Genomic DNA, 16263 nt, shown 5'->3' with positions numbered 1-16263 from the left:
GTGGCTGTTGGATTGCCAGTTTCAAAAACTTACAAAACTTGTTCAACGCAGCCACACCTTTATCTAACCACCTGGAAGAAGGAAGAAGTTTTCCAGCAGAGCTAGGGGGCCTCTCCTTCTCATACCATAAACATGGATCACAATACATTCACATGAAACTTAGGGGATAAACAAATTGTATCTTATTTCCATAGTTTTGGTCATCAAAAATCTGGTAAAACAACAACATTGCAACAATGAACTCGCTCAGAAAAACAAGCAGTCAGACGATCAAAGCCAGTAGTTTAGTGGTATTAACTACCCGACAACCATGCTGATCATTGATTAATCATTTCACTGAAAACCTAAACATTTGATGGTCCCAAGTAAACTGAATATTTTGGGGTTCTGGACAGCAGATTGAACAAAATAATAAATTTAATGATGCCACCTTGGGCTCCAGAATAGTGGTTCTAAACCTTTTTGGTGTCAAGGACCCCCAGATTAATACACATCAGGCTGCTGACCCACATTAACATACATATCTCAGGGGTCCCCGTCTGATAATTCCATTACTATTCCATAACTGTCTGTACTGTAGATTGGCAGATTAACAGTGAAGAGTGTGAAACCTATGAACAGAATAGTCACTCTCATACAGTGTCTCATTGGGCTAACTTCTAGCCAATGAAATAATAGTGATATTCCTGGGCACCCCCTGAAACCTCCTCAAGCACCCCAGGTTGAGAACCACTGCTCTAGAATACCATGACTGGCACTTTTTGTTTTTTGTTTTAATGATTCTTTGCTCTGTTTTATGGACTAAAGGATTAATCAACCAAATGAGAAAATAATCAATACATAAAATCTGTAAACAAGTGGTTTCCCAACCTGGGGGTTGAGACCCTATTAGGGGTTGCCAAAGCATCACAGGGGATCACAAGGCCTTCTTGATTTTGTGTAAACAATTAAAAAAATTAAATGAAAACTATACACAGCAGACCTATATTTCAGCATTTTGTCTAATTCTGTGTAAAAGAGTTAAATGAAATTGTTTGCTTAAATAGAATGTATGATTATAAAACATTAAACCAAAAATACATGATTTCAGACAGAATAGTATAAAAACCATATACTATATAATAACTACTTTCCTGGGCCTTTACAGCTATCAGAAACCTCATCTCTGATCAATATTCACAGGAAGTAATCTGCTCAAAATTCATCCACATTGCTCATTTTACAGACGACCACCCACCTAGAGCCGAGGGGTCTGTCCTAGGTTTCTGCCTCTTAAAAGGCAGTTTTTCCTTGCCGCCGTCGCCAAGGTCTTGCTCATGGTGGTACTGTTGGGTCTCTGTAAATGTTATAAGGAGTGCAGTCTAGACCTGCTCTATTTGAAAAGAGTCCTGCAGTGATTGTGTTCATTATTCGGTCCTGTACTGTTAGTATCCATAAAATATGTCACTGGTCAGGGGTTGTCAGTTTACTCAATAATGGAACAGAGGTCCCTTAAGGAAAAAGGTTGGGAACCACTGCTGTAAACTGTGATGTTTTGGATAATCATTCTGTGATTCTGCACAATCACAGCATTCCCAGATCTCTGCAATCAACTGTGAGAGTACAATGTGTTTATACTTGATAGTAATTGTAAGTCATTTGTAGCCAAAACTAAAAAAAAATCAGACCCAAGCAGCCAGTAATAATTTGATCACATTACTGTATGTGCTGAAAAAGACTCATTTTATTATATGTTGTACTTCCTGACTCTGAATAAAGCTAACCCCCAGTCAGCCATTTAGAGGAACATTAAGTCCCATTAGGAAAAGTCTGACAGCTGCCTGACAACCGCTGCAACTGTTCACGGGTCAGAAAGCACACGCAGAACTGAAACCTCACATGGAAAATAAGTCAGCCACAACTTCCCCTGTTTAGGTTAAATTTAAGTTGTGTGCATGTGTGTGTTGTACCTGAGAAGATGTAGTTGTAGCCCGTGCGTCCGTACAGCTCCCCCCATCCTGCCAGAGTGGATGACCGGCAAATATGCTGTAGTGAGGAACATACAGGACCAGTGTTATTATACATACCAGCATGCTGTTACAATCATTAATATCCTGTCACCAGGCTCAACCTACAGAAAAGAGGTAGTGGCTGGCAGCCACAGAAAGACTGATCAGAAGCGGTCACGCTGTTCCTTATTTTACATCCATAACCAGCCCTGCTTAGGCCTGTTACCTGTGTGTTGTAGTACACAATGCAATGCCGCTACTGTCTTTGAGAACAGTTTCATAATGAATACACTAACCTTTCGATTTGTTTTCTTGTAATGGGAGTAAGACTAACTGACTTTAGTCTTCCGTGGGAAGGGGTACAATCTGCATTCATTCCAAAGTCAAATGACTCTGCAGCAGTCAGTGGTATTTATCGGCTCCAGCTCTGATCAGTAGTCAGGGAAACATGACACCCGAGTGGACACGCTAGTTTAGCTCCTTTTCCAGCATAATCCTGTTCTATATTATTTACTGTTGTTTAGAGCGTTTGGGAACAATGTGCAAAGGCTTTTTGGTTTTTCGTATCCTGCAAAATGCAACACTCGCGAGACATGTCTAAAGAGACATGTCACCAGCACTGTGGACATGGGTCTGACTATGCGAAATGCGCTTCTTTGGCTCTGATATAGCCACCTCTCTCTGTCTGTAGTTCCACTCTGATTGGCTGCACATCAAGAGTGACAGCCTTTCAACACTGAAGGCTGCTGTGCCACAGATGGGGAACTGTTAACACTCAAATAAAGTACCTCAAAGTTGGGCTTTAGTACAGTAAATGTAGCACTTCACTCTAGATTCTGATGCTAAGATTTTCATTTTACAGCAAACGTATACCGGTTCCAAATATCGTGTAACGGTTTCCTTGATTACTAATAATCTGTGTATGAATTGTGTTTGCATTGCTACATGACGGGACCCTCAACCATTGGGTCAGCGTTCTGTTGTTTGGGCCTTCCATAAGAGAATCTTGTCATATTTGGTGTCACTTGAAATGCCCAGAATATGACATGTATAGTATAATGTAGAGGAGGACTTAAACACAATTACTTGAAATGTTTTAGCTTATTAAGAGAATGCTGAGCACTGATGTTAAACCCTGAGCGGAGACTGCAGTTTCTGCAGCATAGCAGCAGTACCTTGCCATTGTAGAGGATGACGGGACAGACGAACCTCCCTCTGCAGCGAGCCAGCTTACTCCGGTTCACCAGGTCCTGCAGCTTACTGATCTGCACTGTGCTCTCAAACCTGCACACGCAAACCACCACGTTTCACCAGTCAGTCAGCAGCGTTAACTATACACTGTAATAACTATCAATTGTTCTCATCTTCTGATCATTTCTGCTGCGCTGTGGCGACATTTAAAATGTGTGACCACAGAAAAAGTTTTAAATGACAGAAAGTTGTCTGGGCCAGACAGCCAAATTCACCATACAACTGCGCTCATTTACATATTCTTCTGCTTCTGTTGTCAGGCAACTGAACAAGTTTGAAATTGTGATTTTAGCACTGCCCATAAACACTATATGTACCTACCAAGTTGCTGTGATCAAATGTGATCTGTGGTCGATTCTATAATCGTGACTTTGTCTGACACAGTCAACATAAATCCAAGTCATTTAAGAAGCTGAAACCAGAGAATGTCTGGCGTTTTTTTCTTGAAAACTGACGATCCAAACAGTTGCCAAATAATTTTCTGTCAAACGGCTAATAGATTAATTGACAATTTCTTGCAGCTTAAATATTAATATCATTTTTGCATCAAAGGGATGAAAGGGCTGGATTTTTAAAAACGTAACTAATTCACCAGATAAGACAAAAACAGACGTTCCTCTCTGCGTATTTTATCCATAAACAGTTTCTTAACTTATTTTACAGAAAGTTTAGTTTATCACGTGTACAGTGAGAGAAGATAATAGTAGGGGGAGGGGGAAAAAAATATTACTCAGTATTGTTATTCTATTTTTTTTATCCATTTTTGACTACTGAATCAATTTGTATTAATTATTAACTAATCATTATATAACTATATATGACTGACTAATTAACTTAATCAGCAGAGCAACAGCTAAATGTAGCGGTTTACTTCAAAAAGTATTTTATTTGCCACTTTTATAAGTAGAATGGCTGTGATGCTGCTGAAATAAAACTCTGAGACTGACTGACATGTGATGTGCATTGTTTTTGGAAATATGATAGATGATATACAGTCTCTAAAAGTGTATGATTTAGCTTTTTTCCCACGGTCTAGTGTTAAAAAAGATAACCAAAATCATAAACAATATCATATATCAAATCAGCACCAAAGTATCATGATAGCATTGAATGGGAGATAACCATATCATCCAAATGGATCCTAATTGCCCACTCCTGGCAAGAACCAGAGCATTGATAAATTACTTGATATTTTCATCAATTACATTTCTGTCCATTAACTTATAGACTGACAAATTGTTTCAGCCCTACTACATACTACCTCGACTCTGTTGCTGCTATAAATAACATATATAATAATAATAATAATAATGAAATGTTATTTCCCAGTTTATTACTTTGAATTGTGGGAAACAACTTCAGGACAGAATATGAAATGAAAATATTATGCTGTGAGGAAACATTCTCTGTGCACTGGGGGATTTGCCAGACCAGGAGTTTTATTTAATATAGACAGTATATGAAAGCCTTTGTAGTGAATAACGGTTTTGCTCCTATGTTCTATTTCCAGCACTACTGCGGAAAATAGCTCAACTGCATTAATCAGAAATGAGAAATAAGGATTTAATGAATCACTGCAAATTTCCTATTTCTGCCTACAACGTGATCTCATGTGACAGAACAGTCACTTTACCCTTCTGCTGCCTTGATGCGATCAGAGGGGCAAGAGACGGAGGCTGACCTTTGCTCCCTGTCCCACAGTAAGGTGTGCATGATTAGAGGAGGGACACAAACAAACACAAGGGTAATTGGTAACTGAGTGCACTGGACTTTGTATCTGAAAATGATGGACTGGCCAAGTGGTGGACAGGTACCTGTCTCTCTCGACATCTGTGCACTCATACTCCAGGAAAACTATCTGCCGTGGGTAATGTCCACACACTTCTCCATTGGCGTTGTGGATGATACTGTACTTGTAGTCTCTGGCAAATAAGTCCAGACAACGCTTCTCTATCGCCTCCACCTGAGGGGAAACAAAAGCAAAAGTTATGCTAGTAGTTTGGAATTAACCTACATTTTTATTTGGAAAATGACAGACCTTTTTTTATCAGTCATCGACCTTAGATGCAGACCCCCATGTCTACCAGCAAAGTGAATGTCCCTTACCCATTCAGTACGTCACTATGCAGGGTAAGGATGGAACACCATTCAAGTCATTGAGAATCATAATAATTTTATGACTGCTGGCACTGTAAGCAGTAGGCACTCTGCTGATAGCAAACATGAGTCAAAATAACCCCTGCTGGTCTGAGGTGGAAAGCTGTGTCTGTGCATAAAAACACAGTAAATGTATGGAAACTAAGTGAAGCTTGGTGGATCAGATACAGGCCGAACTGAGCAGTGGCTCCTTAAGATTGTTAAGATGTCATATACCACTACCTGCAGTATATGTTGTTTTGCTGGTGTGCAAGATAACTTTCATTTCCTTGATTCTGCAAGGGAGTTCAGCTTTTCGCTCAAACAACAGAGAATGACAGGTTGTCAAGTAGCTAAAACCCACATCGAGTAATGATGCCAAAACTCACCCGAGGAGTTACTTCCTTCGCTCTGTACTGAATCTTGGAAAACAAATCTATCAAATCCGCTATTTCCTCGCTCTTTTTGACCGACAGACCGGAGGCCGTGAAGCCGCCGGCCGCGGAGGGGGAGGCGGCCATCATAGCGCCTCGACCCGCGGTGGTGGCCTCTAGCCGAACTCGACCTCCTTCAAACACCGCGGAGCCTTGTCCTCTGGAACGGGAAGACCGACCAGGCCATCCCTTCCCAGCCAGCTTATTCCTGACTGCCCGCTTGAGGGGGCCGGAGCCGGGGATTCTTCCTGAATTCAGGGCACCGGCGCGCAGCTCCACTCTCCAAACACAAGCCGTTAGCCAGCCCGCACAGCCGGCCACTCACACCACGGCGGCTGCCGCTGCTACTGCTAGCGGAGTTAGCACTACTAGCTAACAGGCTAGTTGAGCTTCCAAGGCGTATGTTGGTCGTTCCCACTAACTCAGACCCGCATTTGAGACTATTTCAGGCCTTTGTAGTCCTCCACATCACCACCGTTTCGTTTGCGACACCTGCTGAAGTGATGCCCGAGTCCCAGCACCAGCTAACTGAACTCCCGGTCAGCTGGAGACAGGAAATCTCCAGGATCCTTCCCGGCCTGCTCACGTTTGCTCAATGTCACGTCTTCATGTCGCCTTAGTAACCACGGCCATGATGATGAACGGATTAAAGACGTACAGAAGTCGACCCCGTGGCTGCAGGACCTCGGTGTAGCATATGTTGTTGTGGGCGAGAGCCCCAGCAGTGGAGAGTGGTGTCGCAATCGGTGTACTACAGTCTGAAGGTACAACAGGCGGTAAACAGGAAGCTGACACGACCACGTGACAGCCATCTCCCCCTTTAAATGACGTTTGTTGTTGTTCAGAGCGAGGTCGGATGTTTTGGACTGAGCAGCCACAGTTTGTTTACTCAGAACATCTTTCTGACGCTGCGAACAGAGGTCTTTCTCCCATGTGAGATCTTACCTCTATAGAGTAACTCATCCTAGGCCAATTTAAGAACAACCTCTATTATATATTCCCCTGCCCTGCTCCCTAATTCCCCTTGTCAAGTTGGCCATAAACAGTGTTGGGCTAGTTAAATTTAATGTATTACTCATAATTCTTTTCAAAAGTAATATCATTACTTTACTTAGTTACTTACTTTACTTAATGCATAGATTATAATCCAGTTTTCTTTATTAAAATCAAATAAAGTAATATTTTCAACTGCTGAAAGTGTTTCCTCCACAATTACAAGAATGTATCCAGGGATGTGATTGGATGGTTGGATTTCAGATAAGTAAGCCGTGCCAGAAAATGTAGTTGTAACAAGTTATATTTTGTGGTGGTAACTGTAATATTATTACTGATTATTATTACTATTGTATTACTAGTAATGAGTAACTGCCCAACACTGGCCATGACACACTTTAATATGAGAAATGTCCTTAAATGATAAAACAAGCAACCTCTTCACTATCTTTTTCCACAAAGGAAAGCAAAACAAGAGAAAAAGCAATAAAGTAAATATATAATAATGTGGAATTTTTAAAAGGCAGGAATAAACATGTGATCAAGACAAAACCAACATTTGGAAGTCTTCAGAATAGCCCGTCACCGCGGTCTATAATCGACATTGGGTCAGTTTATATTGAAATGTCATCATCCAATCCATTAGATTACAAAAATAAAATGTGATCTAATCTGAATACTTTTGCATTACTTCAAAATCTAACACTGAAAATATTGCACTTAAACCAAAGAAATGGATGCAGTCAAAAAGAAACCCATAAATAAAGTCCCACAAATGTTAATTTCTCACTTTAAACATCTACAAGCATTTTCAGTGCAAATAAAATTCATTTAGTAAATTCAGCATTCACAGATGATGAAAATGGATAACACTAAATGTCTTCTGTGATTATTTATCAGTTTTTAAATGTTTAAAACCATTGTTGTTGTTAGCAAACTTGTTAGTTGTCCACTGGCAGTCCCATGATGCCTCGGGTTGAGTTTGTCGACCTTTCAGAGGCTGTGAGTGCACGTGTGTGGCCGCTCTGATCTCAAATGCATTGCACGATGGAATAACATGAGTTGACTTCATTCCACTCCACCAGATCTATAGAGTTAATGAAGAAAGCTTTAATCATTTTTAAAATTATATTTTTATTTTATTTTAAAAATGAAATCAAAAATGTAATAAAGTAATCCATGACAATGTAACTATAATCTGATTGCATGCACTCTAAAACAAGACAAGTTAATTTAACAAAAAAAAATTGAGGGTAAAAATAATCTACATAATCTTTAAGTGACATTAATTTATACATGAGACTGTGAAAGTGGAATTTAGCACTCAGTATTAATATCATCCAGCCACACAGCTAAATGAATACTTAATGTGCTGTTACGATGGCAAACATGAACACTTCGTGCTGCTTTCACACGTCATGTATTCAACCATGTGTGAATCAAGTTCATGATATAAGCTCTCCATATGATTTACCAGAATCTTTTTTATAGAATAATATACAATATTCAGTTTATTCTAATCACCTTTTTACAATGTAAAACATATTAAAATGAAAACTAGTCAAGAACTGAGCATACCAATCTTATCCAGGGCTTCTAACTGTTTCACCATATATCTATCACAACTTTCTTTGTGCTGCTGCCCCACTGCCTACAGCTGGTGCCCTTTTTATTTTTTTCGCCCCTGCCCCTTTAAACAGTCCACCACTGACATGGTTATATATATAAATAACTGTGTAACTTCTTGCTTGGGGACATGGCTGGCCCCAATCAATCATCCATTCCCTGTACTATCTATAGACTATCTATGATATTTGAATGTAGGAATAAGGGATCCATTTTTTTCTCTCCATACTAGTTCTGATACCGCAACTCAAGGTACATGTTGATTTCATTTCAATTCAATTCAATTCAATTTTATTTGTATAGTGCCAATTCATAACAGAAGTTATCTCAGGACACTTTTCAAATAGAGCAGGTCTAGACCGAACTCTTTATAACATTATTTACAGAGACCCAACAGTACCACCATGAGCAAGGACTTGGAGACGGGGGCAAGGAAAAACTCTAGGACAGACCCTTTCGGCTCTAGGTGTTGATACCAGATCCAATACCAGTGCTTCATTTTCCCAAATCTCATATGTGTATTATACCTTGGCATGTGGACTTTTGTTGTGATTTCTATCTAAAGTTACATCAGGAAATGTATTTCTGTGGCACACACACACACACACAAATATAAACAATTTTAATATTAAAACTGCACACTTTATTTAGAGTCAATAAAGAAAGACGCTTTGGGTTGGTGGCTTGAAGACTGAAGTTGACTGTTGAGTCTAATTCCCAGCATCAATATTTGACAACCTGGAAATGAGACTCAACAATCAACTATCTTTCTCCATTCTCACTGGCTGTTTTCATTCAGGCCCGGTGGATTCTTACAAATACCATTAGGAGCTCTAGGAGGAGCCAGAGGAACCTCATTTTTTCACAGATTTTCTGTCTCATGTACTACTGTCAGGATATAGTGATTTTTATAAAAGTTAGCTATTGGAGCTATAATCCAGTCCAATCAGTCCAGTTGATCAGATCAGTGTATCCTTAGGTTTGCTGTGTGGTGATTTGATTCAGGACACATTAATTTAAGAGTATGCAACATGTACATGCAATATCAACTGAAACAAGGAAAGTCATAAAACTGAACTTGACCCAGGTCCCTCCTTCAAGATTAAAACCAGGCTTTGGGTATTATGTATTATGTAAGTTTAGAAAACTCGTACTTTCAAGGGAGCTGTCTTCATTCAATTTTTTAGTTTTTAAGTCAAATTAAACTCTTGTGTGTGTTGAATTTTGCTCTCCATCAATGATAATCTATTTAATTTGCAAGTACCAAAATGAATCTAGTTCACAGCTCACTGAACCATTTTTTCAAGTACAGAACTGTTTGTTTCCAAGGAAAAAGAATTAGGTTTTTCTAAAGAAGAAAAGTAAATCATCTCAACAAAATATTATGTCGGCCAAACTTTAACTAACTTAGTTAGTTAAGTAAAAAAGTTAGTTTTTTACAGTGTAATCAGATTACAGTTAAATTTTGTAATTGGATTATTTAATAGAATTACAATTTTAAAATACACTGAAAGGACTCATTTTTTATGGTAAAACTCTTTCATTTCGGTAATATTTTTCCCTTTCCATTTTCTTTTCAAAGGTTACGTTTTTCTGTTGTCTTACACAATGCACTTACATCAATACTTCTTGTTGACATTTCTGTTCTCTTGTTTGTATTTTCATATTTGTTGCTGAGGTAATCCAAAAGTAACAGACAGTAATCACGTTACCTCACCTAACACTAACATTAAAACAGGTCCCTTCTTCACCATAACCACTTTTATGTCAGTTGATATTTAGTGTTGTATACTTCCAGTCAAGTCTGTACACTGTAAAACCAGATAAGTTAATTTCACTCCAAATATTGTTGAAACTGATTACATCAAAATGTTTTAAGTAAAACGAACAAAATGTTTTAAGTAAAAAAAAACGTTCTTGATGAAGTAGCTTTAGTAATTTTAAGGGACACTGACTTAATTTTGTAATTTTTTGTACTGTGAAAACAAAATTCCTAAAAAAAAGTTATTACGGAATGTTTCTGTAATTTACAAAGCTAGTTAGTACCACTTGAAATTAGAAGTAAAAGCGGCGTTTGTGTTAGTTGAAAATGATTTATTTATTATTAATGCAACACTTAATTAATTAATGTGTGTGTGTGTGTGTGTGTGTGTGTGGCTGTAGAGGGAGGGGGTTGTTCAGATTTCTGCAATATCAAAAATCATCCACAAGTCGTTCCTCGGTTGCGCGCACGGAGAGAGAGAGAGAGAGAGAGAGAGAGAGAGAGAGAGAGAGAGAGAGAGAGCGATACCCGGAGAGTAAGTGAGAGAGTCACAGCATCCAAACCCACAGTCATTGGGTTGCTGGTGTGATTTATATTTTTACACATTTTTTCACGTCACGTCAAATGTTCCTTTTTCATAAACTTTTTATTCTTGACTGAAGCATGCCAGAGGCTGCATCATCATCACAATCATTTCTTTTGGATCTCTGTTCTTGTGCGGAGGATTCATCATCATCATCATCATCATCATTATCTCGGGAAAACTCGACGGGTGCATCTCGCATCTTCTTTGAAGCCTTTCGGGTCTGAGCGCACAGCAGAGCGGACCCCGTTGTAGAGAGAGAGGAGGCGAAGCGCTGGAAGAAGACGATGCCGCTCATTCCGTCCGTCGCTGGCTGCTGTCTGGCTCCCTGAGATCGGCTGTCGGCTCCGCTGCCTGTACGAGCCGAGAGGAGCGGAGGAGAGGGCAGGCTTTTCCCGTCAGTTGAATCACGCTCCGCCACTGAATTGACTGACTGATCTGAGGGGAAGAAGGGAGGAGGAGGAGGAGGAGGAGGGGGGGGGGGGGAAGCATTTGGATGTGAGACTAATAAAAAAAAAAGAGAGATAGCAGGATCTAGATCTGTTGATTGACCGGGCTTCAGGGGGGAGAAGGGGGACCAGTCACTGGACCTTTGGCCATTTTTTGCGGAGGAATTCTTTTTTATTATTATTTTCTTTTTAAATTTTCCTTTCACCCTTTCTACCTACGGACAGAGGAGGCTAAAAGGGAGATCAAGAGAAGAGGGAACACCAGGTTGACGCTGCTGTGCGTGGGGGGGTTGGGGGGGTGGGAGAGAAAAAATGCTGCCCTCGCAAGAAGCCTCCAAAATCTACCATGACAACTACATGCGAAACTCCAGGGCCATCGGGGTCCTGTGGGCAATATTCACCATCTGCTTGTCCATCATCAACGTGGTGGTCTTTATCCAGCCCTACTGGATCGGCGACAGCGTCAACACCCCCCAAGCCGGCTACTTCGGCTTGTTCCACTACTGCGTGGGCAACGGGAACTCCAACCGGGAGCTCTTGTGCCAGGGCAGCTTCTCCGACTTCAGCTCCATCCCATCGGGAGCCTTCAAGGCGGCCTCGTTCTTCGTGCTGATGTCCATGGTGCTCATCCTCAGCTGCATCGGCTGCTTCGCCCTCTTCTTCTTCTGTAACACCGCCACGGTCTACAAGACGTGCGCCTGGATGCAGCTGCTATGCGGTAAGGATGGAAGACACTTTGTTGTGTTTCTGAGGGGGAAGGAAGGTGTGGGTGAATGGGGGGTCCTGACAACCCATTTGTTTTTTTTTGGGGGGGCACCTTGAGGAGAGGAGCATCAGTATCCCCACCTCACCTCTCCTGCGTTAAATTACTCTATCTCTTTGTCATTAATGTCACCATCGCCCAGATCCTCCACTGGATGAGCGCATCGCTCTTTCTGTGCACGAACACAGCACGGGGGGGACTTGCGTCCTCATCAGTGGCAGCACCTCCCTCTGTCCCTCTCCTGTGGGGTGCTCCCCATAGCTTAGAAGTGAGCCGAAATGTGATCTTGCACTTGATGGAGAGGAAAAAGAAAAAATAAGTCCTCCAAAATGTATCTGGAATCTCATGTGAGGGTTCAGGTTCATCCCTTGAGAGTTTGGTGACAAAGTGAAAAAATAACATCTTAGTCATCACTCACTATTCCACTGTGTCACCAGACATTTTGCCAACACTAAGAGGTTTTGAAGCCCTCCTGGCAGACCCTGGGTCTCCCCCCAAAAAAGCCATCATTGTGACACTGCCTGTTCTCTCTCATCTGGCTGGTCGAGATAATGTGTAATTGTATGGAATTATGATAATGAAATGCCTTCAGCAGCGTTGCATCAAACATCACAGCTTCTATTTTGGTTGCCATATCTGCCTACCAGATTAGCCTGCATTATGCATGATCTGCACTTGCATTCCAGTAATGTATCCCCACTCAATGCACTCATCCATCTGTGCACAAGCTGGAGCAAACTTCATGTAAAGGCTGTACTGTGTATGTAATTGTATTAGGAGGTGCAATAAGCTGTCAGATAGACACAGCTGAGCAGATTAGAGAGGGACGTTGGAACAGAGACTGTGTCGGGTGCAGTGGGGGGGAATGGGACCAAACTAATTAAGAGTTTTTTCATTATTGATAATTTAAACCTTCAGCTTCACCTCTCATCTTCTTCCCTACAGTCATAGATATGCTATATGTATAAGGTGTGTGTGTGTGTGTGTGTGTGTGTGTGTGCGTGTGTGTGTGTGTGTGTGTGTGTGTGCGCGTGTGTGTGTGTTCAATCCTAGGCCAGGATTTTCCTATCACTGAGCCCTGAACAGATTGTATCAATTCAGGTGGAGCCTACAAGTGTCTCCCGCAAGCTCAGTCGACATCAAAGAATCCCCTGGTGGATTCCTAATCACACAAACTGCTAATTAACTAGACGTGATGCAGATGAAACTGGTCTCAAACGTGTTCAAAAAGGCAGGTGGGAGATGAGTTTCAGCATGCATGAAGATGAGGTCTGATTGGCTTTTTGTGGAGTTTTCTTTCTCTACCCCTGCAAGATTATTTCATAAATCACCTCTCCAGTGTTCTCACTGACATGGTACACAGTGTTGTGTTTTTGTGTGTGGATGGAGGAGGGTTAATTGTGCTTTGGTCTGGAAGGGCTGACATTATCTGGGAGGAGGTATTGATGGCTAGATTATTCCTTCCCACAAGGCAGCTGGAGCCGGAGCTGTGTTGGTGGCGGTGGACTCGGGACCTTTAAAAAGCATCGACTTTTTTGCTGCACTCTGTGTCTCTGCATGAGAGATAGGCAAGAAAACAAAGAGAGATCGACGCCAAGAGACAGATAGAGAAATTAAGAGACGGAGGAAAGGGGAAGTGAAAGGGTAGAACTAAAAAAATACAGAATAGTCTTCCAGTAGATGGGTTGCAGCATGGAAGTAGAAAACAGACTGTGTTTACTTAATGTCTGATATGACATTAAGTAATTTCCATATTAAAGCTGCAGTAGGTTACTTTTATAAAAATATTCTTTTATAATATTTGATGAAACCTGTACTATATCCTGACAGTAGTACATGAGACAGATAATCTGTGAAAAAATCAGGTTCCTCTGGCTCCTCCTAGTGCTTCTAATGACATTTGTAAGAATCCACCGGGCCTGAACAAAAACAACCAATCAGAGCCGAGGAAGATAGTTGATTGTTGAGTCTCTTTCCCAGATTTTTAAATACCGAAGCTGGAAATGAGACTCAATAATCAGCACTGTAGGAACAAGAAGATACACTGATTTCTGACTTGAGGGGACTTCAAGTTAGAGTCAAAAGTTAGAATAAGTGTTTTCAATAGCCCAAAGCTAATGATATGCAGGATGTAGGATATGTACCTTGGTGTCAAAGTCCCACTTTTTGCATCCACCATGTGTGCCATACAAGAGTGTATGGACTAGAACATAATCCAGCAGCAGACAGCAACTATTAAAAGGGAAAAATAAAATAGTAAATAAACATATTTTCTAGGAGACAGCTGAAGACTGTCAACAAGAATGAATAGAAGCTGGAACAGCAAAGACAGGGTCTTGTGTAGGTGTATTTGTATGCATGAGATATATTTTTTATGATTAATAATCATGTGAATCAATCAGCCTCATTTAGAATGTTCACATCTTATTTCTGTCTTCTCCCTGTGCCTTTGACCACGGTTGGCTGCCATTAGTCAGGTACCACAGAGGTCCTGTCTGAACACTGCATCATGTCTTGTCTTATCTGTCTCGGGGCTGTTATGCAACATTATGAAGGGGAGCTTCCTGTCTGCGGAGTTTCTGTGTTTCACACACATGAAGACAGTTAGCTACATGTCATTTCCAGCAGAGGTCCTTACCAAAGCATTACTGTCTGTTAAGACTGCTGAGGTTCCTCTCCTGACTGCCACAAAGGTTACATTTGACATTCTATGGAGGAAGCTGCCATGTAGGAAGGTTTCAAATACAATTCCTCCTCTTTCCTCAGAGTGGGTAATTCTTCTCTCTTTCCACCCCTTCCTACATTACCTTGTTTACTCTTCTCCATTTCATTCCACATAAGCAAGTCTTCCCTCGTTCCGCCTTAACAGCTTCCCCGGTCCTGCTGGTGTTTCCTATTGACACATTGAGTATCAGCAGTAGCTTCAGAGGTGTGAAACTGAGAAAACTCTCACACCGCATTAGTTTTACACTTCTCCTCTCAAAACACTAACAAACGGAGAAATGTTATCACATTTGTTCATGATTTTTAACAGTTTTCTGTTGCTGTGGGAAAAAACACTTTCTGCGTTAGACGTATGCTCAAGTACTCCAAGGAAGAAAAACAACACATGATTTTTCTCTTATCCTGGTGTTAATGTAGCAAACATGATCGTACTTACTGAATGATAGGCTTCAGTGTTCCAGAAAGCTTTCCTTCATGCTCAGATAACTCAAAAGTAAGGAATCATACATTAATGCCATTTTCCCCCGTCTTGTATTTTCCCTTAACTAGCAAGCAAATCATGTCATGTTTGTGACTGTTTTAAATGCTGGCATGAGCTCAGCTGTAAGCTCAGTGATCTATAAAAGATCAGTCCCATAGGTGGTTTGCTGGGTCAGTGCAAAATAGTGCAGAGCAGACAAGTTCTCTGGAAAATTGACTGTTTGCTCTGAAGGTGCCAGAAAAAGCTCAAACGGACAGCTTTATTTCCCCAACAGCAGATTCTTCAGGTGTTGAGGAATGAGAATTTAAGTCTGACAGTTCATTATAAGTGACTAATTGAAAGAGGCCATATTGAATCTTTTTGTAGCGAACACGCTGAGTAGATGGTGGATGGTCTAAACCCTGGTCCTTGCCAAAGTGGTACCATTTCTCAAAGGCAGTGTGGCTTGCAGAGCTGGGGCGTATGCAGAGTGGAGGGCTGGGCTGAAATATGATTGGCCACCCCAAGTGCCACCCCATTATCCTTACCTGACCCCGCACTTTCAGAGGCTGTACTAGGCTCTGTATTAAAGATAGAGTGAAGGTACTGGTATCACATGAAACTAGAAGACCTAACACATCGATTGGTATAGATGAAAATGGGTTCTATGGGTACCCACAAGTTTCCCCTTTGTAGACATGCCCACTTTATAATCCCATGCAATTTTGTGCATGTGGTATAAATAGTCTATTTGAATATTTCTGCATACTGGGGTCCATAAACAGTGTTGGAATTGCATAAATTGGGAATGACAAGCTGAGACACATACTTCATGCTGTCCCTGCACAAGTCAATGCCAGGCTTGTGCCACCCTAGAGCTAGTCTAGAGCAGGGCTGCAACTAACAATTATTTTCATTATCAATGGTTTCAATCATTTTCTAATTGATTAGTTGTATGGACCATGTCAGCATGTGGGGGGGAAAAAATGGCTTTGTTCCTAAACCTCAAGGAATTGTCTTGTTTTGTCCACAGCCCAAAGATATTAAGTATAGGATACTGACTATTTTTTGGTGCTGTAGGGCAGTGGTTCCTA

General features: G+C 41.0%; 3 protein-coding genes across 5 annotated transcripts in view; 2 read left to right on the top strand and 1 right to left on the bottom strand.

The window, feature by feature from the left end:
- Window positions 1-6606, bottom strand: part of mtmr14 (myotubularin related protein 14) — a 30122-nt gene extending 23516 nt beyond the window's left edge. Inside the window, exons 1-5 of one of the 2 annotated variants that reach the window (XM_051414997.1) lie at window positions 5765-6606; window positions 5054-5202; window positions 4873-4929; window positions 3164-3272; window positions 1950-2025 (exon numbers count right to left, since the gene is read on the bottom strand). In XM_051414997.1, coding sequence (XP_051270957.1) covers window positions 1950-2025; window positions 3164-3272; window positions 4873-4929; window positions 5054-5202; window positions 5765-5899 — 526 coding nt within the window. In that variant the 5' untranslated portion in view covers window positions 5900-6606. The remainder of the gene's footprint in view (window positions 1-1949; window positions 2026-3163; window positions 3273-4872; window positions 4930-5053; window positions 5203-5764) is intronic. The other variant, XM_051414998.1, reaches the window with a different exon arrangement.
- LOC127371851 (zinc finger protein 679-like) overlaps window positions 1-16263 on the top strand; it is a 395275-nt gene that overhangs the window by 333310 nt on the left and 45702 nt on the right. The gene's annotated exons all lie outside the window — the stretch shown is intronic.
- Window positions 11244-16263, top strand: part of lhfpl4a (LHFPL tetraspan subfamily member 4a) — a 47208-nt gene continuing 42188 nt past the window's right edge. Inside the window, exon 1 of one of the 2 annotated variants that reach the window (XM_051415051.1) lies at window positions 11244-11940. In XM_051415051.1, the coding sequence (XP_051271011.1) occupies window positions 11535-11940 (406 nt within the window). In that variant the 5' untranslated portion in view covers window positions 11244-11534. The remainder of the gene's footprint in view (window positions 11941-16263) is intronic. The other variant, XM_051415052.1, reaches the window with a different exon arrangement.

Source organism: Dicentrarchus labrax, unplaced genomic scaffold, assembly GCF_905237075.1.
Source record: "Dicentrarchus labrax unplaced genomic scaffold, dlabrax2021, whole genome shotgun sequence".
NCBI lineage: Eukaryota > Metazoa > Chordata > Actinopteri > Moronidae > Dicentrarchus > Dicentrarchus labrax.
Note: the sequence above shows the minus strand (reverse complement) of the source record. Positions and strands in the feature narration are given on the sequence as shown.